The sequence below is a fragment of the Lepisma saccharinum genome, chromosome 6 (genome assembly GCF_977018435.1).
Source record: "Lepisma saccharinum chromosome 6, izLepSacc3.1, whole genome shotgun sequence".
Lineage (NCBI taxonomy): Eukaryota > Metazoa > Arthropoda > Insecta > Zygentoma > Lepismatidae > Lepisma > Lepisma saccharinum.
Genome location: NC_139234.1, coordinates 17752771 through 17776544, shown reverse-complemented (window position 1 = coordinate 17776544; position 23774 = coordinate 17752771). Strand labels below are relative to the sequence as shown.

At 38.1% G+C, this 23774-nt stretch overlaps 2 protein-coding genes across 5 annotated transcripts in view; one reads left to right on the top strand and one right to left on the bottom strand.

The window, feature by feature from the left end:
* The window catches only part of LOC145988604 (beta-glucuronidase-like), a 31128-nt gene extending 30488 nt beyond the window's left edge, over window positions 1–640 (top strand). The window contains exon 13 of the mRNA XM_083123597.1: window positions 441–640. Coding sequence (XP_082979723.1) covers window positions 441–592 — 152 coding nt within the window. The 3' untranslated portion in view covers window positions 593–640. The remainder of the gene's footprint in view (window positions 1–440) is intronic.
* Window positions 641–4700: 4060 nt separating this feature from the next.
* The window catches only part of Iml1 (GATOR complex protein Iml1), a 109637-nt gene continuing 90563 nt past the window's right edge, over window positions 4701–23774 (bottom strand). For all 4 annotated transcript variants that reach the window (XM_083123593.1, XM_083123595.1, XM_083123594.1 and 1 more), the window contains 7 exons: window positions 22640–22850; window positions 17798–17909; window positions 15490–15678; window positions 14964–15124; window positions 13830–13998; window positions 9310–9692; window positions 4701–5045 (listed from right to left, as the gene is read on the bottom strand). In XM_083123593.1, the coding sequence (XP_082979719.1) occupies window positions 4857–5045; window positions 9310–9692; window positions 13830–13998; window positions 14964–15124; window positions 15490–15678; window positions 17798–17909; window positions 22640–22850 (1414 nt within the window). In that variant the 3' untranslated portion in view covers window positions 4701–4856. The remainder of the gene's footprint in view (window positions 5046–9309; window positions 9693–13829; window positions 13999–14963; window positions 15125–15489; window positions 15679–17797; window positions 17910–22639; window positions 22851–23774) is intronic.

Genomic DNA, 23774 nt, shown 5'->3' with positions numbered 1-23774 from the left:
ATGGAAGTTTGAATTTTTCACAAATGACCAAAAAAAAGTCATGGTACTTGTGAAATTTTGGAAGAAGTATGTGTAACTAAAATCCACCAAACAATCATGAAAGCGTAACTTGTAGTTGGGAAGATGTCAAAACAAGGCTCAAAATGCAATTGAAACTGAAAAAAACACTGAAAAAGTTACTAACAAGCAAAAAGGATATGTTCTTGGTTTGAACCCTTCCATCAATTTCTTCTAATCATCAATCAACTTCATAATTGCAATTAGCCAAAAGTTCCAGAAAAGTGATGCACATAAAACACCAATACAATAATGTGTGGGACCCTACCTCAGAAGCCTCTATATGCCATCATGACAAGATGCAATGCCAGGAATAGCTTTACTTCACCCCCACCTTTTACTTCTAAAAAATATTGATGTAAATGGATTTCTATTTTTTACAGAGTACTTCCGGCCACAGTTCTGCATGAAGGGCATCTTCACAAGGCAGAGGCAGCCAAAGGCAGCTGCCCACTTCATGAGACGACGCTACTGGGATTTGGCCAATGAGATTTATGGAGTTCCTCTGCCAAAAGATTTATACCCCTTGTATTAAGAACAGATACAAAATGTATGAATGAATAAAGTATCAGTATAATACCTATACCTTGTTTTCAACAAATATTTCCATGATATTATAAAAAAAATCAAAAGATAGGAATGTGATGTATTGGTTGGTACGGTCGCAGACACTTCCGGGCTGTAACAAACCCACTCAAAGTAAATGGGTTTATTGCAACCCAAAAGTGTCAGTGACTGTATATACGAGGGTCACTATTTATATTTTGAGCCTAACAATGAAAAAACAGGAATTTGGCATTGAAAACTGCTTTATTGTTTTTCGAAGTACAAGGCACGTCCAGAAAGTAAGTTCCGTTTCAATTTATCTCCGCTGCAGCGCTGCGATCGCAGTTCCACACATGCGCGGTAGACGCTCTGTATCAAGGAGAAGAAACGTGAGCCATTTGGAGATCGCTGTCAGTCACGTACGCTTTGTTGTGCTTCTTTACAATGTCGGTGTTGATTGAAAATCCCGCCGCTTGTGAAATCAGATCTGTGATTCGTTTTCTGAATGTGAGGAAAGTGAAACCAAGTGAAATTTATCGGCAAATTTGCGATGTTTACGGACCAAATGCGATGAGTGATTCAATGGTGAGAAGATGGGTCCGACAGTTCAATGACGGACGTAGTGATGTGCACGATGAAGAACGAAGTGGGCGTCCATCTTTGGTTACAGAAGAACTGGTTCACGCGACTGGAAAGGCATCTTACTCATTGATTTCTTACCGCCTGGTCAAACAATCACAGCAGATGCTTATTGCGAGACACTTCGGAAATTGCGCCGCGCAATACAGAAAAAGCGCCGAGGATTGCTGTCAAAAGGTGTTGTTTTTCTTCACGACAACGCACGACCACACACTGCAAATGTGACGAAAAACCTCCTACAGGGATTTGGCTGGGACGTGTTTGACCATCCTCCGTACAGCCCTGACCTCGCTCCTAGCGACTTTCATCTGTTCTTACATCTCAAGTCTTTCCTTGGCGGTCAACACTTCAACAATGACGACGAGCTGAAAGAAACTGTTTCCAACTGGTTGAAGACACAGGCGGCAAATTTCTATGAAGAAGGTATACAAAAACTTGTGCCACGCTATGACAAATGCCTGCAAAATTTCGGCAGTTATGTGGAAAAGTAGTTTAAGAGTTGTAGAATTTTGTGCAATAAATAACTTTTCTGTATCTGTACACAATTTAATTTTATTACCAAACGGAACTTACTTTCTGGACGTGCCTTGTATTCTCCTTTATGGTCAATACACTTTTGCATTCGTTCTAACCATTTGTCAAAGCAGTTTTTCCAATCTTCTTGAGACTCCTCCATAATATGGTTTTTGAACGCATCAACGGTGTCTTCCACCGACGAAAATCCTTGTCCACGCAATTTATTCTTGACATTCGGGAACAAGAAGAAGTCATTGGGTGCCAAATCAGGACTGTACGGTGGATGACCCATCAATTCGATTTTTTGACTGTTCATAAAGTCGGTTGTTAGACGAGATGTGTGACAGCTGGCATTGTCTTGATGAAGAATGATCCGACGGCGTTTGTTTGTTTTCCGTATTTGACCGAAGACCTCTGGAAAACAAATTGTTGTGTACCATTCAGAGTTGACCATTCTACGTTCCTCTAAAGGCACAGTTGCCACATGACTAGTTTTCCCGAAAAAAACAGGCGACCATTTGTTTCGATGTGCTTCGAGCGCGAACAACTTTTGTTGGATTGGGTTCATCTTGAAACACCCATACAGTCGACTGCTGTTTACATTCTGGCTCATATGCATATATCCATGATTCGTCACCTGTTACAATCTTATATATGTCTTTTGAAGCACCACAATTGTATTTATTGAGCATTTGTTTGCACCAATTGACGCGAGCGTCTTTTTGAGTTTTTGTCAAATTGTGTGGGATCCAACGAGAACATACCTTTCTCACAGCTAAATGATCATATAATATTTTATATATGCTGGTGGAACTAATGCCTATGGTTGCCTCAATCTCACAGTATGTCACACGACGATCTTGCAGTATTAGGTTTTGCACAGCATCAATGTTTTCTTCAACAACAACTGATTTTGGACGACCTTTGCGAATCTCATCGGTGAGCGAATGGCGGCCACGATTAAATTCGTTATACCAGCATTTCACAGTGGCAAAGGATGGGGCTTCATCGCCAAATGTGGAAGTAAGTTCATCGATGCACTCTTGTCTTGATAATTCACGTCGAAAATCGTAAAAAATCATCGCACGAAAATGTTCACGAGTTAATTCCATTTTATTGTTGTCGCGCAATCTCCAAGGCAACATAAATAACACAAATCAAGCTATTGACACAACATTTGAAGTAAGTTATGGTCAATAATGCCAGACGATTCTGTGCGAACGTCAAATCGCGCCTAACTTCAATCAGTGTTGCCAAGGCTCAAAATATAAATAGTGGCCCTCGTATCTAATTAACACACAGAGACAGCGTCACGAAAACATGAGTGGGGATAGAAGGGGTGAATATTTCCTAGTGGGGGCAGCCACATTTATTGATTGATTTGTTGTTTTAAGTCCACTTTATGCACAGAAAGGCTAATCGGGACTGGACCTACAGTTTAAAGTGGGATCTGAACCACTTGTACCTCCACTGGGTATCGAACCCGGGACCCCTTGATTACAAGGCAGCAGCCATATTTAATATGTCACTAAATACTATACAAAAATGAATATTTGGGCCAAAAGAGCATTTATTTGTCTAGTTTCTCTTGTTTGCTGGAAAGGTACTGGTTCACTCCCAGCTCCTTTTGATGTCATTGCTACTAAAACAGAAACTACAACAGGAGAATGGGCAATGGTAACACTAATGCCTTGCAATTAAGGTACCTCAGTGTCCATCCCTGATGTAGTGCAGATCATACTTTAAACAATATGTACAGATTGCATAAGCTTATCTGAGTATAACATGGACTTGACACAAATTTTGCGAGTTCACCATTGTGAAACCTTAATTGCATATTAACTCATGTATTAATTGGAACTGGCACTGAGTGGTACCAATACATGACACTAGCCATGCCAATACTCATGTATCAGTCTGCACCAGAAGAAGATATAGATTTCAGATTATCAGTGCAAATTGACAGTGGTTAATGTGGATATTTAAGACAGTATATTGATCTGAAAGAAAAGAAATTCAATTACTCTTGTATTTGTACTTTTGTTATTAAACATAAATTTTCTGCCACTTTCGGCTAATCATGGCCATGAGGATCAAGAATTGCATTGACCACAGAACACTTACAAGGAAACACCCATGTACAAGCTGGGGGGACCTGGAAATCATGAGCTGAGAACTCAACGTGCACAGCTGCCAAGGAAGGTAATCCTCATAAGTACGTACTATTCCTTAAATACCCAGCTGGTACAAATGTGTATCAAACAGGTATGGTTGCCAATGCCCAACTGGTACATATTTGTACCACGCAGCATTTTCATGAAGTATGTTACTTTTGAAACATTGTGTCTCAGATAATGTTCAAAGATACATGTTTGGATGCTACATTAGCCTTGAGGTATGTCATTTGTAAATAGTGAAGGGAAATTTTATTCTGGTTATATTTGGGGCACGGAGTCATAGAAAAATTACGGTGTTGTATTACTTTGGAAAAATATTGTTTTTCTCTGAAAGTATCAATACCAATTGCCTAATTTTTGCAGCATAAGTAGAACATGTATATAGCAACATATTGGCACCATTTTTAACTATCACGTTGTAGTGATACCTCTGTGGAAGCCGATAATTAAGAAAAAAATACTGACTTTCTTGTTCTTCTAGTTGTTAATTGTTTTTCTCTTTTCACACCATAGGATCATGGCCCATAGGCTGATAGCCCAATCTGTACTGAACAAAATAAGGTATGACTTGTAACTCTACTGTTCGTAATTTCCAAGATATTAAATTTTATTAAAATGTTGCAGAATTCGAAATTTCCTGCTGAAAACATACTGGGTGTTCACGCAAACACCTAGGAAAACAGCATGTGCATCTAAGGGTTATATTAGACATGCAGTCACTAAGCCAAATATTAACCTTTGGTTTCAAAATCACATGAGTTCAACTAACTGAACAAGGCACAATTTCTGTTTTATTTTCAAGTCATATATACAAATTATACATACATGATTACAAATATTTCATTGAGCATGCAAACACACATACACACACATTCACCAATACACACACACACACAAACACACCCAAAGGAACATTTGACATCACAACTGCTCGTACTTTGCAGAAAGGCAAGATTCCCAGAAACCTTGCAAACGGTTATCACAGTTTGCGCAAAACTCCTTGAAGTCCTTTATCAATTTATTCTGGAAGTTTTCATCTCCTGTGGCTGTCGTGGAGGATGTTTTCCACCGTTTGCTCAGCATGTGATTCCACGACCACAGGAAGCCAGTCTGTAAGCAGAAAACAGCTCCTTTTCAACCCTTTTCTAATCCACAACTAGTTGAAAAATGTTTCAAATGTAAGAACACACCACATGGTACAAGGGTAAGACGAGTGAAAGTGGGCCAGCCTTCCTCAGGGACAAATGTATATATGTTGGTTTATTTTGTTATTATATGTATTTTTCCTAGTTCTAGCAAAACTATGTTGAAATATGAATTTATGAAACAGATGAAAAACAAACGTCCATGCTGAAGTCTACGCAGCAACAGTAGAATTCAATTATTCTTTATTAAGATGCGAGGTTTCACCTGCAGTCGTTCTTCCACCTACATACAAATATCGTATCTTACAATTATTATTATTAATTAAAAATATGTATTTAACAGCTATATCTCCTTAACTGCTTAATTTCAATGTAATACATTCGGTTCTTAGTAAAGCTGAGCGATATCATTTTGAACCAATATCGATGCTTGTAACGACTAAAAGTTGTGTTCCAAATATTTATAAATATTAAATAAAAATATTCCATTGCAATTACACCACATCAATTTACCATATTTTTGCTTCAAAATATCATATGAAAAACATCTATCATTTGATAACAAAAAAATTATTTGACAGACAATGTTGGAGCAGAATTGAATAAAAATATTATGCATTTTGCATAATTTACAGGATAATTAGACTCCACAAACGCGTTGCATGACATAATTGCAAATACTGCAAGATACCCAGACTTTAGAAAGTATTGGTGATTAAACATGAACCAATACTACTGGTATGAAGCTATACCAATACATCAGAATCAGTATCAGCTCCGCCCTAATTCTTAGCTCTGCTGATTAAATTAGTTTAGACACTACAGAATGCATTCTTATGAATAATACTATTCGTTGTATGCATATATTATCTGTATGTATACTCATGGCATGCCATGACAACTACTCCACCATGGAGGCCAGCCACATGGTCAAATGATTTAGCCCACTGACTGTGTCTGTAAAACACCATTACCTGTCAGCTTTGTACGCAACACATGGTTGTGAGGCGAGTTAGTGTTGAATGTTGCAATGGTTTGAACACAAGCCTGTGCAGCAAGAGATGCTCCAGAAGTAAAACAGTGTCACATTGCTGCAAGACAATACACAACCCTATGCGGGTAGAGTGGAAACTACAGAAGTTCAAGTGAAAGAGCCTTTCAAACCCTCCCTACAGTCTGGACATTTCACTGTTGATTTTCATAATTTCTGCGAGTTGAAGGAGAAGCAGCAAATTATGGATTTGAATTGGAGGCCATCAAATTCTGAACCAGTAACCAAGAAAGTTCTACGAATGTGGAATAACAAAGCTAGTTAATGGAACCAATGGCTCAATGCTGGCGGTGCCTTTTTTTTTTTTTAAGTACAGAAGAAATTGCCTTGGCTCACTTTCATCTGATTCACCCTCATACAATGTATACCATACCTATCCAGAATACAAGAAAAACAAACAGCTATAAATACTAACTTATTTACTGCAAAAACTGTCATTCCAACTTCTCAAACTAGTGCAGGGCAAATTATATGGAAACATTCACATTTCATATAAAGTTCACACATCTGTTACTCTCATTAGATAAAAAATAGAAACATATGGAAAGAACTTAAATACTGGTAGAGATTGACCATTGATTGATTGATTGAATTGCTTTATTTTACTTCGCTTCTTGTGCCACTCTTGGCTAATTTGCGAAGATGAGGATGAGTGATGATTAGAGGCATGCAAATTTCGTTTTTGACGAAAACACGAAATATGAAACAACATGCTGTAATGTTCATTTTTCATGTTTCTGAAAGGTGTGAGGTGCATTTTTCTACCCTGTTTTGTCATGAAATAATGCGAAATGAACTGCAAAATGCGAAATATACTCTTAAACACGAATTACCATTTATATAACGACATGACACTTTCTGAAGTCTGAAGTATCCTGTGAGTTATGCAAGTCACGGAAAATTGATTAATTCTGCTGTAAATATTTGAGAAGCAAAAATGGACCCCTTTACACAGGAAAAAACTTAATACTCTGGTAACTACATAAATGTGCTATTAGAAGGGATAAGTTTATTTTGTATAATAAGTGCAGTTTTAAATCAAATGTAGGATTATATTCACAATTTTAAAACCATTATGTTATTTTATATAGCACTTTTGATGTTATTATTCACTGCTATAACACTGAAATTTTATTTCATTTACCGCTTTTGAACCCGAAATCAACTCTGTTTTTGTACCGAAATTTTGCTTTTTTATTTACCAAAAATATGTGCCTCTAGTGATGATATGATGCATTGATGAATGGACACTCACAAACGCCATGCCCCGGCCAGGATTCGAACCCGGGACCCCTGGCATCGTAGCGGTAGAGATGGACCAGTATGCTTATGTATGGTTCCTTGCACACCTCACAGATTACATAAATAATTTACACAGAAAAATCAGAGGAAATTGAAGAAGTCATTACTTGTATTGTACTAATTTCTTTACATTACAATGTTCTAAAATTCAGCTGGCGCTATCACATTCCTTGCTGTACCTACTGGACACTTTAATGTCACTGATTTTTGAATGACATTCAAAAACTAACCATTGGTTTGTATTGTATCTTGTTTTCCCACAACTCATGGATCTGTTGAGTATATACTCCTGACTTCCCATGCAAAAAAAATGTGTCACAATTTTTCATCTTTATGAACAAAATGCATGCAGAATTGAAGTATAATTCCCTCAGTAGACAACCTGTGTACTTTCGGTTATTTGTGTTTCTTGGTTTTTTTTTGTAACATCAATATTAAATCTGTTCTGATATACATGATTTTAACAGAAACAGCTGTTTATGTAAACAAGAAAGGAATAGTATGATAAAATTGAAAGCACTATAAAAGAATAAAAAACAGATTGGAACCCGTAAGCCTTAAATTTTACTTACTTTTTTTTTGTCCCTTTCATGATGCACAACGATTGTCAAGTGTTTTACAAAGGGAACATACTCAATAACCTTGGCATATCCTGAAGATCATATACATATTGAGTTCCTCCAGAGCTACTCTGTCCATCAAATGTTCTTGATTGTTGTTGACAACTTTACCTTCTTCTACTACCAACTACTACTGCTACTGCTACTTCTACTTGCACCACAATAAAAACAACACCCTTTACAGCATTTGTGATAGCCTGCAATGCAAACTCACTTTAATTTCCACAAATTATCAGTTTACTGTATTATTGGATTTTGGCAATTTTCAAAACTCATTACTAGGGCCCGGGACTTTATGTTATAACATATTTTTCAGTTGGCTTCGGATCTATTATTGGGGTGAGATCTTTACATATCTGATGAAAATCAGCCAAAATAGACAAACTTGACAAAGCATATTTTGACATATTTCACCAATTTTGCATTTTTACAATATATTTCTTCAATTTTGTTGTAATAAGACATATTTCTGCATAATTTCGTAATTCTCTTGCACATAATTGGTTATTTCATAATCTTTTTCTTCGCAGCTTTAGCACAACGGATAGTTCATATTGTCGATGGCAGTATATGGAAATTATGTAGTAAGAAAGGTGCAGTCTTTTCTTAGTACAGAACAATATAATACCCCACTTTTTTATCCCGCCGACAATTGATAGCCATGCAAATATTGAGGAAAAATGTTCTCTCTCATTGTTGCACGGGAAGTAAAAAAGTTTCGTTCTCATTTCTTTGCCTTTTTCGCTTTTCACAAAAATCAGTCAAAAGTAAAAATAACATTAGGTACATTACAGCCCCTACTCTACTCTATCGGGTATGGGAGAAATTCGTGAGTACTGTTGTGCATATTTTAGGCTTTACTGGGAATATTTCTGCATTTTTCTGACATATTTGTAATTTTTCATGACATATTTTCCAATTTATATGACATAATTACATACATATTTTACAGTTTTATAGGACATAAAGTCCCAGGGCCTGCTCATTATAATTTAACACCGAAGGAAAAATCTAGTAAATTGCAGGCTTCCATTAAAACATGAACAGAAAGTCAAGAATAGAAAAAAACAAGTGACAAAGAATAACATGCAAATGTTTTATTGAAGTGGATGGTGACTTTAGCAAAGGTCTATATAAGAGGTGAATTTACAAGGTAATTAAAATACTGAGAATTACTTTATGTTGGTACCCCAGAACATTGCACACCGTATTAGTGAGGTAGGCCTGTATTGTTGCAACAAAAAGTCTCTACTTACCCTCTTCTCCTCTTGGTAGTCCTCCCTGTACTTGCCACTCACGTGTCGTGTAATGTACTCTTCGTGTGGACTCGGTATGACCTCTGTGTGTACAGAGTACCTCCTCCCCTCGGCTGGAGGCTTGATCCCTATGGCCTGCGAACGTGCTGTGGAAGGGGTTCCCGAGTGGTGGGGACAGGGCTCGGATGGTATCATGATGAAGGCGTTCCCTGTCACGTGGACATACTGATGGTGATGGGACGTGGAGCTCTTTGACCCTGGTGCTTGGCCAAAAGAACTGTGGGTGGGAGAGGATTCAATGAGGCACGGGAGAAAGCCAAATCGTCCAACGATCGCCTCCTGGAAGAGGAAAAGTCGCTGTCCCCAACTCTCCTCTGGGAATTCTGTAATGAAAATAAGAATAGCATGAGAATTTTCAATTAATTTTAAAAAGAACAATTAAATTCATTCATTAGATTTTGGCTCACACATTAGACGTACTACAGAGAAATATAGCTATCTTGTATTACTTTTCAGTTAGTGTCCCTGCACATAATGCCACATGAGTTTCCAGATCATTATGTAATGTTTTAACAAACTTTAACTCTATTTACAGTATATTTTGAGAGCAAAAATATGAAAGAACACACTCCAGCTGCTAGAAATACCATATTTTTGTATTTGATTTATTTTATTTTACTTCGCGTTTTGTGCCTCTTGGCTAATTTGCAAAGATGGGGATGATTGATGAAATGATGAAAATGATAAATGGACATTCACACACAACCATGCCCGAGCGGGATTCGAACCCGGGACCCTTGGCATCGCAGCGTGATGTGCTAACCACTCAGCCACAGGGTCTGGCAGAAATACCATATTTTATGACGGATCATATGCTCATGATTAAATTAATGTAAAACGAAGGAGTTGACGTATGTATTCTTATGTGGGTAAATTTTAGTTCAGTATGCTTGCCCATGGTGTCATAGACCATTTAGGTTGTAATATGAACGATAGATGGCATATGTTTACCAGCTATTGCATGGATGAAAATTTGATGTAGTTTGTAGAGAATCCGATAGATGTCTTGAGTGCCTTTGTTGGCCAGGATGCTTCTATTTAGGTAAAGTACTGCATCAAGTTCATTTTGAAGGTATCAATATATATAAAATTGTGGTATTTGAATACACACATTGTTATTATGTACTAATAACGGCACTTTGTTTTGTCGAAAGTGATTTCAAATTCTGGAATACAAATTAAAATTCCGACCGGAATGTACTTTCGTAGTGGACGTTTGGACACACTGAAAACTGGGGGACAAAGTCGTAAGGTAAAACAATGGACAAAAAGCTGTAGTCATAAATAGTTATTCGGGGTTTGAATGGAATTCAGGTTGGCAAAGGACAGCACAGCCTGAAGCATTGTGTGGTCCAGGTTTTTTGTGAAGGACTCTGGAGACCTTTGTCAGTGAAGATCTTTCGAGGTAGGTGATGGGATCCAGGTAAGAAGAAGAAATAAGGTTGCCCGTCAATGCTCGTCATCCCCAGCGATGTCCACAATGTGTAAGTAAGGAATCAGCTGTTTCTTGTATGAAATCCAGGAACACCAGTGCAAGTTCTCATTGTGATTGGAAGTGAAATATTCACTGCAGGGGCATTGCATGTTAATGCTTAGTAACTTAAATGTTTTTGAGTCCATCGGTGCACATGCACTGAGCAGCATTGTAAAGGGTGCTGCGATGCCATTTCATGTGCGAGGATATGAGCAGCGGAATTACACAAATGTAATTGTCACTAAAATAGCATGGACATAGAAAAGTGAATAATTGAAGTATATGAAAGAATAACGTTACTTGGGCGCACTTTGCAATGCATGTACAATATTAATGCCTTTACGGTTACATGTCCATAGCGCTATGTTCGCGTAATGCAAATGCACGTCAGTTTACAGAAACTGGTGGCACAGATCAAACGATGTTAATATCTGGGAAAGTATTGAACTTTGTTTGTGCTGTTACTGAAAAATAAATGTTAACAAGATTTGTAAAAACGAAAGTAATTAATTGTAACAGATAATATCAACAATATTCTCAAAGCAAAGCCATTGAATGTAAACAATGTAAGTCACCAGTATAAATTAACGTTTTGTGATTTTATGGACGAGTACACAATTGTTCATAAGTATCTTTAGACTATTATAAACAGTAAATTTGTAATTCACAATCGAGTAATGTGATAGGTCTCGAACCTAAATCTATTAAAGAGTATTAAAGCATAGTCGGCAGGTAGATTACTTATTAAAATAATAATAAACAGGTGATCACGTGATCTGGTAAGGGTATGTTAATGAGGATATTTTATTAGTAACACTATCGGTAAGAGGGTGGCCGCGGTGGCTCAGTCGGTAACGCGTCTGACTACCATGCTAAAGGTCCCGGGTTCGATCCCCGGCCACACCCCCTATACGCCTTCATGGCATGGTGCTATGCACAGGGGAACACTTTACCTTTTTTACTATCGGTAAGAGAAAGAAAACAATTCTGGTGTCATATTTGTCCAATGACCTAATTAATCTTCTTATATATCATTGTGTTTAAGACAAAGACAATAAATATAGAAAACTGAATCTCGTACACTCTTGTTCAAAAGTAGTTATCCTCAAATTCCTGCATATATAGTGTGCATGCAACATGTCCATGTTTTAATCTCGATGTTCCTTTACAGGAACTGAAGCTGTGTGCTTACAGTGCACAATACCTGTCATTCAAAAAATAACATGATGTCATTTTGCATAACCTGTCAGGGAAAGTGAAAAGTATAATAAGTTATCAGATTGCAAGTAGTGGGTAAAATTCTTGGGTAGTTGCCAAGCAATTCATATGGTACCTATTTCAATCCTATAAAGTAACCATGACAATGATGTTCGCCAGTTGCATAACCCTTAAGGGGACATGGGCTAAATTGGTGAATAAATTGATTACAATTACACCTGGGCGATTATCTAGTTAGTACTGCCTGGTTGAACTATATTACAGTTGATACTACACTGAGAGGATGTTTCTTCGTGGGTTGTCTCCTGAAAAGTAAAAAAAAGGATAAAAGGGGGAATAACTAAATAATTTTGACATTTTTTTTCTATTTTTTGTATTGTATTTCTTTTTTTTTAAGGGGTTTATTCCTTCTCGTTGGCAAGTTCAGGACTGCACAGGGCTCACATGTGATATACTGCAATACTGTACGGTCATTGTATGGAAATCCGTTAAAATTTGGAGGGAGTTGAATGTTTGAGAAGTTCGTTGACATGATGGACATGAAGGGGATTTCCATGCGACCCAATGGGGTGTACTCCCATGCCAGTGGCAGACCGTTTTAATTGTTAAGTCATTTCATGCTTACATATGAAACATCAGTTACAGGAAATTAGTGTTTATAAATGAAAAATCTATATTCAGTATAAACTTGACCCACATTATTTAATGTCTTGTATTTTCCATGACTTTTTTTTTTGCAACATGTCCATTTCTCTGACTTTTCCAAGTTTTCTTGAATTTCCAGGTTAATAGAAACCTTGTACGTCTTAAGCTATTTCATAGAGGACCCATTTTTTATTACAATCATTAAGATAAAAACATGAGTGTGGAATTACATATTCTAGGACACTTGTCAAAACTTTCATTCCATAAGTTTAACTTAGTGGAATGAAATTCTTCATGTAAATACAAAGTTTATTTTTGAACAATAATAAAGCTTCTTGAAAATTGTTATTGCAAATAACCCAATAATGCATTTGCACATATTGTTTTGTGGATATTAGATTGTCTTCTTTCTTTATTTTCTTTTTCATTTTAGGATTTCCACTCTCAGTGTATGTTGTGTTCTAACTGGTTACATAAAAGAAAAAAATATGCTCAAGGTGAGACTTTTCCGTGAGCTGAAATGGAGCAACTGAAACGATTTCATGTTGCACCTTGTTACCCTGATTTTGCTTCATCCTACTCTCCATAAATGACATACTCTACTAGTAGGAAAAAAAGGGAGGGTCTTTCACACCATGTGCCATCAACATATTGAACACAACTGACAGAAAGTCGCCATGTTATGTCTAATTGATGTGTATAGCATTGAAACCTGAAAAGGGCATGTGGGAAAATCAACTAAAATACTGAAATTCATGTGTGTAGATGCTGTTGCTGATGGGCTTTGCAGAACGTTTAATTTCTTTGTTATTTCCACACCTTTATCCAGGACAAGAACATAAAAAAATCTCTGAAATAGTCAATTTTTTTAAAATCTAGAAAATTCTATATTCTATACAGAAAGCTTGTTTTGGGTGCCTCAGAATGTCTTGCTAAATATTCTACATTTAAGCTAAGATTTAATTTTTGGAAATACTAGTTGTTTTTTTTTTATAGCACAAGGTTTACAATTTTGTACATAAGTTACACATCAAGAGCCATACAAAAATTAAAAAGTAATTGAGGAATATTTCCTATCAAGAGAATCACCCTCCATGATGAACGACAATGTAAATTCCGATACCTTCAAACAGATGTTGTTTGGTCTCCTTCAGGCACTCTATATCAAGAGGAACAAAGACTGGTCCACGCAAAGGATCTGACTTCACAGTGAAAGGCAAAGCAAATGGGTCACTTGGAATTGGGATCAACTGAATTCCACATGTCTGCGATTTCCTTGCCCAACCCATTATCTGTAACGCACAAAAAGACTACAATCACACAACATACAAATATAATCTAGTGAAATCCACCAGATAATGTACTGATCCAACACAAAAATATTTTAGTCTATACTTGGAATAATAAACAGCCTTCTAGCATCACTACTCGAATACAGGGAGGTCATAAAGTATAGAACCAATGCTGGTATTCTTTTCTGATTACAAGTGAGTTGTGGTCTGTGGAATGGACACCTCGGTCACCTGACATCAACCCCACGTGGAGAATTTTGAAATCTGAGGTATATACTGTGAAAATCCAGGATCTGTATAATCTCCGGGAAAGGATAACCATTGCACACCTTTTTTGGGTCCTCACATTTTGAAGAGAATTCAAAGCAATATGCTGAAACATTTGCGGAAGTTTTGACAATGCCAATTAAATACAGACATTGTATTTACTGATCCGATATAAAATTGCAAAACATCCTGAATGCTTAAGTCACCTTAATTAATGTACGTAACCAAGTAACTGCAATGGGGTTTGCTTTTGAAAGAGAAACTACATATTCACTTTACATAACAAGACGTTTACAAACATAAAAATTGACACAAATAGTGCCCAACACCAAATAGTTTCTGTTGAGCAGAACACATTCATCTTGTCTGTCACAGAGCAGGAACACAAGAGAAGACACATAAAAGGAGAACTTTAAAAGTTTCCTACTGCTTTCCAGCTTTTAACTCCATTTTATCCTTGACAATACTAGTGGGAAGCTGGCAAAATGTCAGAACTTAAGTTTAATTTATGCGTGATGTTTTCACCTGTGTTCCCATGACAGGTAAGACTGACAAACATAAAAATATTAACAAAATAAAGGAATATATCAATATGCCTACACAGAGCAGTACCAATAGTGGTACTAATTAATCTGTCCTATCTCAACTTCATGAAATCAGAGCAGTAAAATTATCAATAATTATCAAAGGTCACTCACCAACTCAGCCATGATAACGCCAGTGGCTGCCACCCACTGCACAGTAAACTCATATGCTTCATCTGACTGGAACATCGACTGGTATCTGGTGTGTCCCCACTCGATGCGGTCACTCTTGGCATTCACATCTATCTCCAGGTGAGTGTGCTTGTAACGTGGGACTGGAAGTTATAGAACAATGCAATTAAAATAATAGCATAACAGAATAACAAAATATTTGCTATGTTGAAAAAATATATATTGTATTCTACCTACAAATAATATACACCTATGCAGAACTTTGCCGAATTCAAAAGGTTAGTTTCATTTATCACATAAAGATAGAGATATCAGACATGTCCTACATTTTAGAAAAAATCATAAATTCCCTTATTTTGAGCATCACATATTATAATTTATCAGAACCTATATGAATACTAATATCAATGCTCAATTTTTTCATATCTGAAAATAAAAATCGTGGTGTCAATAATTACTGGAATTACCAGGAAGTGGACACCATGACGAATGCTTAAACTTCCCCTACCTCTCCGGTTGAGCTCCCTTTCTTCCTCCTTGCACAGAGCGAGCTCATCCTGCAGGAACTCTGGGATGATGGTGGCTTGTGAAGGAGCTTCTGAGCCCATGATCCAGCCCGTTGGGTGCTTCACGTCCACCTCAACCCATTCATTCTCAAAGCTAGCAGCATCACCCAGGGGCAGTGAGTAGTCTCCATCTGCAGATAGAAGGAAAATAATTTACTCAATATGACGCTTCCTTGAACGTTCACATAACCAGTGGTGATAATGTGAGATAGGATTAGGGTTGAGCCGACACAAATACCTATGCAATGGGTTTAAATTGAATGTATTTTCGATTCCTTCTGTAGCAAAGCTCAGATTTGAAAACAAACAAACAAAAAAAGCAAATGCTTAAAATAAAAAGGATAACATGAGAAGGTAGGATGACACTTCTAAATGTCATGATACAACAATCCTTTGAGGGCCAAAGTCTGCCAAATGTTGTTTCACTATGTGATGCATGGTCACCGATCTTTTCTGGTTATCAAAAATTGGAGTCTGCTACTACTGCTTTCTAGTAACTCTGCAATTGTCCTCACGATACTGGGTTCACACTGTAATTTTTAAGTTCCCATCATGGATCAAACCTAGGATTCCTTGCACCAAAGGCAAGAGAATTAACCACTCGCTTAAGTAGGAACTCGGGCAGGCTCAAGATGAATGTAAAAGTGTCTGGATATTCCACTTTTATTGGTGAGTCTACCTCAGCCTCTGAGGTAATGAAAACAATTTAGATAAAAGATTTTGAAATTAGGCACTTGTTAGTGTGGCTTTTTTTCCCCAGGTTTTTTATTTATTTATTTTATTCATTACTACTTTCTTCAATGTTCTCATTATCACTGGAGATAATTTTATAAAGAACTTAAAAACCTTTTGTGCTCAGAAGGGACTGTTCTTCACTTCTTTTTTGTCCACAGTTTCAGGTATGTTCTAGGATTATTCCTTAGAGAATACAGGGAATTACAACACTGTAATTACACACTGTACCATCTAAACTCTAAATATTTTCAATAACTAAAATTGTAATTGAAAATATACTAAATTGAGTTAATCATCAGTTTGGTAGTCAGAAGTGATACACATAATGCTAGGTACATTGCAAGTTGTTATTTTAACCCAGGATCGGTCGTGCTCGCTGTAGTCACGTCGTCGGTCGCGGGTGAGCACAGCACTCACACTTGCTTTTCAGGCATATTTCACCATATTTTAATTTTTTAAAATTTATTTTTTGTACTTGTAATGATTTGTTTATTATAATCCTTCTTATTCATTACATTTTTGTTTCAAAATGTTTGTTCGTTTTGAAACAGCGTAGTATACATCGCCGAAGCCAACAGGTCTCAGCGTTAACAAAAAGTGCATGTTCCTCTGAGATAGTTCCATCTGATCTCCAGAAATCTGATATGATATAAAATCACTTCGACACTTTTTGAATTTTCTATTAACACGACTAGAACATATTGGTATGAAAACTCTCTAGAAACAGGATAGACCTATTGACTAAATAATGCACAAATGTAAATAAAAAATATATAATGGAATCGGTTGCGTGTAAGCTCTGCGCTCATTCTGACAACACTATTTCCACAACAATGGTCTCTCTAATAATGCCATTTACGTCATTTCATAAAAATATGATCAGGTCGCTTGTGAAACTCTAAAAGTCAGTTAGAGAGAACCACAGGCCCATATTTTAAATACTGTTAAAATGGCACTTCATTAAAATTTAAAGTGAGCGCGGCGCTCACTCGCGACCGATCGCAGGTTAATAAAACATTAAAATGCTGACCAATCTTTGCCTGAAGAAGACCCTGTTATGAGGGTGGAAACGTTACGTGTTTAGTGTATTTTTTTTTTTTACAATAAATTTTGCCTTGGTCAGCACTTTAATGATTTATTAACATGGAAACAAGGCTAAACAGTGTTACCATTGTTATTTTAGTATTCTTTTCTGTCAAATTTTTCAACATTTTTTTTTTATTGAAGCCCTAGTCCCACCTGAAAGATCCTGGCCATACCTATGGAAGGCTCCTGAATATCAAAATTGTTAGCACTGTTGCCTTTGTGCAAGCAGTCCCAGGTTTGATTCCTGATGAGTGTTCCCAAAATTCTGGTGATGACCCAGAATTGTGAGGACAATTGGGGAACTACGTGGAAAGGAAAAGGTGTGGGCTCTGATCTTGAAAGACAGAAAAGAGTTGTGGTGGTACTTGATGCACTGACCACTGACCAGATGACTGTTGCACCATGGAGTTTATAATCTGAAACTCTCACCTTTGTTCATCTCCTTCTCCTGCAGCACAATGTGGTACAGGTAGAACCCGAGAACAAAAGGATGGCTGAATTCTCCCGAGGCATGGCATATCAACTTCTCCGTAAGCAAGTTCTGAAAGGAAGAAGAGAGAATCATTAGTGTGTGTGTGTGTGTGTGTGTGTGTGTGTGTATATATATATATATATATATATATATATATATATATAAATCAAAGAAGGTAAAAGGAAACATTCACCGGACAGTAGAAAAATTCAAAATTTTCTACTGTCCGGTGAGTGTTTCCTTTTACCTTCTTTGATTTTTACTTAGCCCTTTTGGCCCTCCTTGCTTTTATCCATATATATATATATATATATATATATATATATATATATATATATATATATATATATATATATATATATACAGGGTGTTGCAAAATACCTGTTACAACGCTTGGGAGGTGATTCGACAAGTAAAAACAAGGAAAAAATGCCATGTGAAAAAATGTCGAAATCGGCACCGTTTTCGAGTGACAGGCGTGCGAAAATCGCCTCACACCATGTTTATGGCACAATAACTCAAGAAGAAAGAAAGATATCAATGTCGGAATAAAATAATACAAACAAAATCGTACGTGGCGAATACAATGGTGCATCAATTGAGGCCCAGTGTAAATTGCGCAAGGGGACTCTCAAAGAAAGTGGAGAATCCCCTGATGGAAAATACAAGAAATTTACTACTATCTTCTACATAATGTTGAGATCGGAATGTAGCCAGTAAAATATGGCGACGTATGTCCACATGTCTCACTACTTCTGGGACACCATCCCAAATGGAAAAAAATACGGGAAAATCATAAAAAAACGTTTTCAATCCCTTAATGTTGACACACTACTTTGCAGTACGAAAAACGAAAGTTAAACAATGGCCGCATGTCGTCAGGCTGTACATACGTATACTACAAGAGAGCTCCCCAAAGAAAGTGGATAATCCTCGAAGGAATGAAGACGGAGAATGGCGAGAAAACGCACACAATGGCATGTAACATTTCCAGGCACAGCACATCTGGAAGGGATTCCACTGAGAAGCGCACAGCCTCTGCACATGAAGATCGACGGTATGAAGTACAGCGATATCCAGCATCTTCACTCGCACCTTTCCTAAAGGACACTATGCGGTGCTGATAGGGGCTCACAAACACCGGTATACTGAGAGACTTTGTTGAAAATGTCCGCCATTGACTTGAAGACAAAGATGACATCGGCGAAGCACTGATTGTCTGGTACGCGCAAATTCCTCTTTCATGTCAACAATTGTCCCAGCAGCGGCACTAACACGAGCAACGAGATCCTCAGCACTTTCCACAGGGGTTTCATACACGAGCCTTTTCATTTCTCCCCACACAAAGAAATCCAGTGGTGTGAGGTCGGGGGAACGAGGTGGCTACTGTAAAGGTCCACCCCTGCCAATCCAACGATCGCCGAAAATACCGTTGAGTAAGGCCCTGGCTTCCCGGTCGAAACGTGCGGGGGCGCCGTCGTGTTGAAACCAGATACGTTGTCTACCTGCCAGTGGCACGTTTTCCAAAAGTTCAGGCAATACGTCATGTACAAACAACCGATAATTCCCACCACACAAAGTAGAGGGCAAAATGTACGGGCCTATCAAGTGGTCACCTACTACGCCACACCACACATTCACTGCGAACCTATGTTGATGATGGCGCACAATGATTGCATGCGGATTGTCCATATCCCAGACGTGGCTGTTGTGGCTATTGAACATGCCGTCCCTGGTGAATATTGCCTCATCGGTCCACAAAACTCTTGTTGGGAAATCTGGAATGGCAAGAGTTTGTTGCACGTACCATTGGAAGAAATCCAAGCGTAGAGAAAAGTACGTGGGCAGTATGTAGTGCACCTTATGCAATTTTTTATGGGTGCAACCCCTCCTCTTGAAGAACGCGGAACACATTGCTATGGTGGGTTTGTTGAGTACGAGCAATGACACGTGTGCTGGTGTCAGGACGGACTCGTATCGCGTCCAACACGTCCTCTTCAAATTGCACAGTGCGGGGTCTTCCACAATCCCACCTACGGGCTAGTAGAGATCCAGTTTCACGCAGTCGAGCATCAAGTCTTTGAAAGAGTGCATGTTCTGGTAACCGCCTATTGGGAAAACGTTCGTGATACGAACGCCGTGCTTCACGGCTGTTTCGGTTTGCCTACCCATAAACGAGATGCATATCAGCAAGTTAGTGGGTAGAATACTCCACCATTGTCCTGTTCGAGAACTGCCCAGCAACAGGGGCACTGTCCCTCCGAGTGACGGATCACAACTACCGTGATTAGCACCCACGTAATGTCACACAGGTGTCCACGCAGTTGTTGCAAACCGAGAAAGAACACGGAAATACGTACTCTACGTACAATATTCCTTGGCGCAATTCATCCATACACACACGCCAGACTAAACTCCACGCTGCGAGACGCAGAACAGACAGGAAAAACAACGGTCGACTACACTCTCTACGTAGTATCCACCAACACTAATACGTAACAGGTGACCTACACTCACAGCGCCTCTAGTGGGGCTTTCTGTATCAATTAGTTGAAATCAATCTGAGCGTAATTTGATGGCATAGCGTCATTTTCGAGTGAATTTCCTATTTCCCGAGTGTGGGACGGTGTCCCAGCAGTAGTGAGACATGTGGACATACGTCGTCATTTTTTACTGCCTACATTCCGATCTCAACATTATGTAGCAGATAGTAGTAAATTTCCTGTATTTTCCATCAGGGGATTCTCCACTTTCTTTGAGAGTCCCCTTGCGCAATTTACACTGGGCCTCAATTGATGCACCATTGTATTCGTCAGGCACGACTTTCTTTGTATTCTTTTAATCCGACATTGATATCTTTCTTCCTTCTTGAGTTATTGTGCTTTACACATAGTGTGAGGCGATTTTCGCACGCCTGTCACTCGAAAACGGTGCCGATTTCGACATTTTTTCACATGGCATTTTTTCCTTGTTTTTACATGTCGAATCACCTCCCAAGCGTTGTAACAGGTATTTTGCAACACCCTGTATATATATATATATACACACACACACACACACTGAGACAAATTCAATGTTCTTACCAATGATGTGCATTTTTTTTGTATTATGGTGTTATTTTTGTCATAATCCACACAGAAAAAATGTTCTGTGTACTTTGAAGCTGCAATACTAATGAACCTAAGCTCAGTGATTCAACAGCTCTTTGGAGGACCAAGGCTTCCAATGTGGTTTTCATACTGGGCGAAGTCCCATCACCACCATTTTCTAACTACTGTTGGGGTGTAAGGGATGAACTTTTGGCAGGGCACCCAAAAGTCAATGTCACTTCCCCAAGGTACACCCCGGTAATTGCTTCTTGCAGGCCAATGAGGCTCTGGTGCCTGGATTCGTTGCCAGGATATTCCTCTGTGGAGTCGTGTTGTCCCGTGTTTGTCCTTGTGTGTGTGTGTGTGTGTGTGTGTTGTACAGCCTCAGCTTTTAATAGGTAAAAAGATTTTATCCTCAGAAGCAGCACAGTTTTATTTCTTGTTAAGTAATGAATGAATGAATTAGTTTTAAAAATTGAGTGTAGAAGTTTTTAACATACCTATTTTCTTTTCTTGCTAAGGGCCTGTCCTCAATTTTGTTTTAGTTAAGGGGCTTCTTCTCTAACATGATATAACATTTGAGTGACATACATCAAGGTAAGCCCTCAAATGAAACTCTATTAATATCTATGCAATCAGGAATGGTGCCAGTTCTTGACATGCTATCATTAAAAGGAGCAATGTTCAAGATCATCTGTCTGCCTGCCATGGCAATTACTGACATCTCAGAAACTACTGGAGTTTTAATGACTTGAGCCAAGATATGACCAATTCTGATGTATGGGTATCGCCCAATACCAATAACACCAGTATCAGAAAGTATGCAGTATGGGTATGTCACAAAATGCCATGCTGCACTTTCCAAGAGTCAACATATCAAGCAAATTATGCAAAATGCATAAATTTTCATTAATTTTCCACCACTATTTGTGGGAAAATGGACATGTGATTAAACAATGATTCTTTTATTTTTCTGATTATCTCATATCTCTGGTAGACTTTTATTGTATACTTCCAATGGAATGCTTATGAACACTAATTCTTACAAAACAAAATTCCCCGACTTCTCCAAGGTTTCCGGGTACTTTTAAATAGCATTCTATAATGATTTAACACACTAAGAAATAAGTAGTATGTCTTCATCTTTGCATGTTCATCAAACAAATCAAAAGAAACCGTGCTGAAGGAAAAGGTAAAATGAGTTTTCAGCTTGAAATCCTGGCAAGCACAATAATAGTAATAATAATAACTTCCTGACTTCTCCAGATTACCTCAATGCAGAATCAATTAGCCCCTGTTCAGCTGTGAGACAGTACAACAATAGCAGATGCAACAATCTAACTTTCACATGGGATTGTTATCAATGCTTTGTAATATATCACCTTGGAGATCATCCAACATCAGCACCATCATTCTTCACAATTTCCATCTCAGGTTGTGTCAGCACTGAAGTCACAGTAAAACTATTAAATTGAGTGTGTCTGTACAAACAATATTTGAAGTTACATCATTTCAATTAATATCAGTACAAGAAATATAAGGATTGTTATTCTGGAACCCACACGCAATTCAAGTTTTTCCAGGTAGGTTCTTGCAATTTCTTTCTCCTTATTTTTAGACATTTCTATAAAGCATATCTTGTATCAAATAGATGTATAGAAGCACTACGCACATATAAGAACAAAACTAATTTGTAGCCTGCAGCCTCACCTGCATGATGGAGACAGCCTCCGCTTCCTTTGTAACTCCCTCCACATGGGCAAGCAGCCACATAACAGCATCCGCACTAGCAAACGTGAAGCTGGGTAAGCTAGGGTGCTGCATGAAGAAATTAACCCCACTGGTGGGATTCCTCATGGCTTCCAGTATTTCAGGAAGTGTCGCATCTTTCTTCACAAGGAAAGGGTCTGTTGTGCCTTGGCTACAAAGAAAATTAACCATAGACAAGCTAATAATACATATTTGCAAGTAACATCTGGATATTTACCTTCTATGTCTGAGGGTGGAGGGGGGGATGATCTGGAGAACATGACAGCAAGAGAAAGGATCACAAAATGGTGAACGTTTGAGCAAAATTAAGTGGAGAATAGCAAGAGCAAGAGGAGGATGAACGGAAGTAGGAATTGTAGCTTTCCTGTGACAGGATTTGAACAAGAGTTCTCAGGTTACAGGCCAGGTTAATTCGACGTTAGCATCCAAAGTTTCAAGCACATGAATTGCTCTCATCATCAGGGGATGTTAAATTGGAGACCAAGTGTAAGGTTATATATGTGAGCATGAAGCGGCAGAGCTTAGACGACTCTGTCCTGTGATTGGTTAGCTCTGGGTCCCAATGTTTTATTGGTAGATGCCACACTTTTACAGAGAAGTGGATTACAGGCATGACTGAGCTGAAGTCCCACATTTCTGTTGAGATTCATGCTTTCTCAGGCAATATTTATGACTTCCTTTATTCTTCTGTCCCAGTAACCAATGCATTTGGCTATGATTTTGGTGTCAGCAAAAAAATCCTATGATCTTTAATAATGCTGTGTTTTGCTAGTCCTAACTTTTCTCGCTGGAATAGTATGATGTAGTTTTGATGTTCATTTTGTCTCTGTTCAATGGTGTGTTCCATATCCACATGGTATGTGGTATAATCCTAGAATATGATGTTCCAGGTCATCTTTGACTGAGCAGAGCAGAATCTTGGTTTTGAGTGGTGGTCTATGGATGGCCTTGCGAGAATTCTGTTTAATTTCTGAAAGGAGGTGTCAGACGAACGGTAAAACTGCTGTAAGATGATGTTCCTCTATCATGTTGCTACAAGCAGAGGGTTGTGCAGTGAGGAATCAGGGCTTGTGAA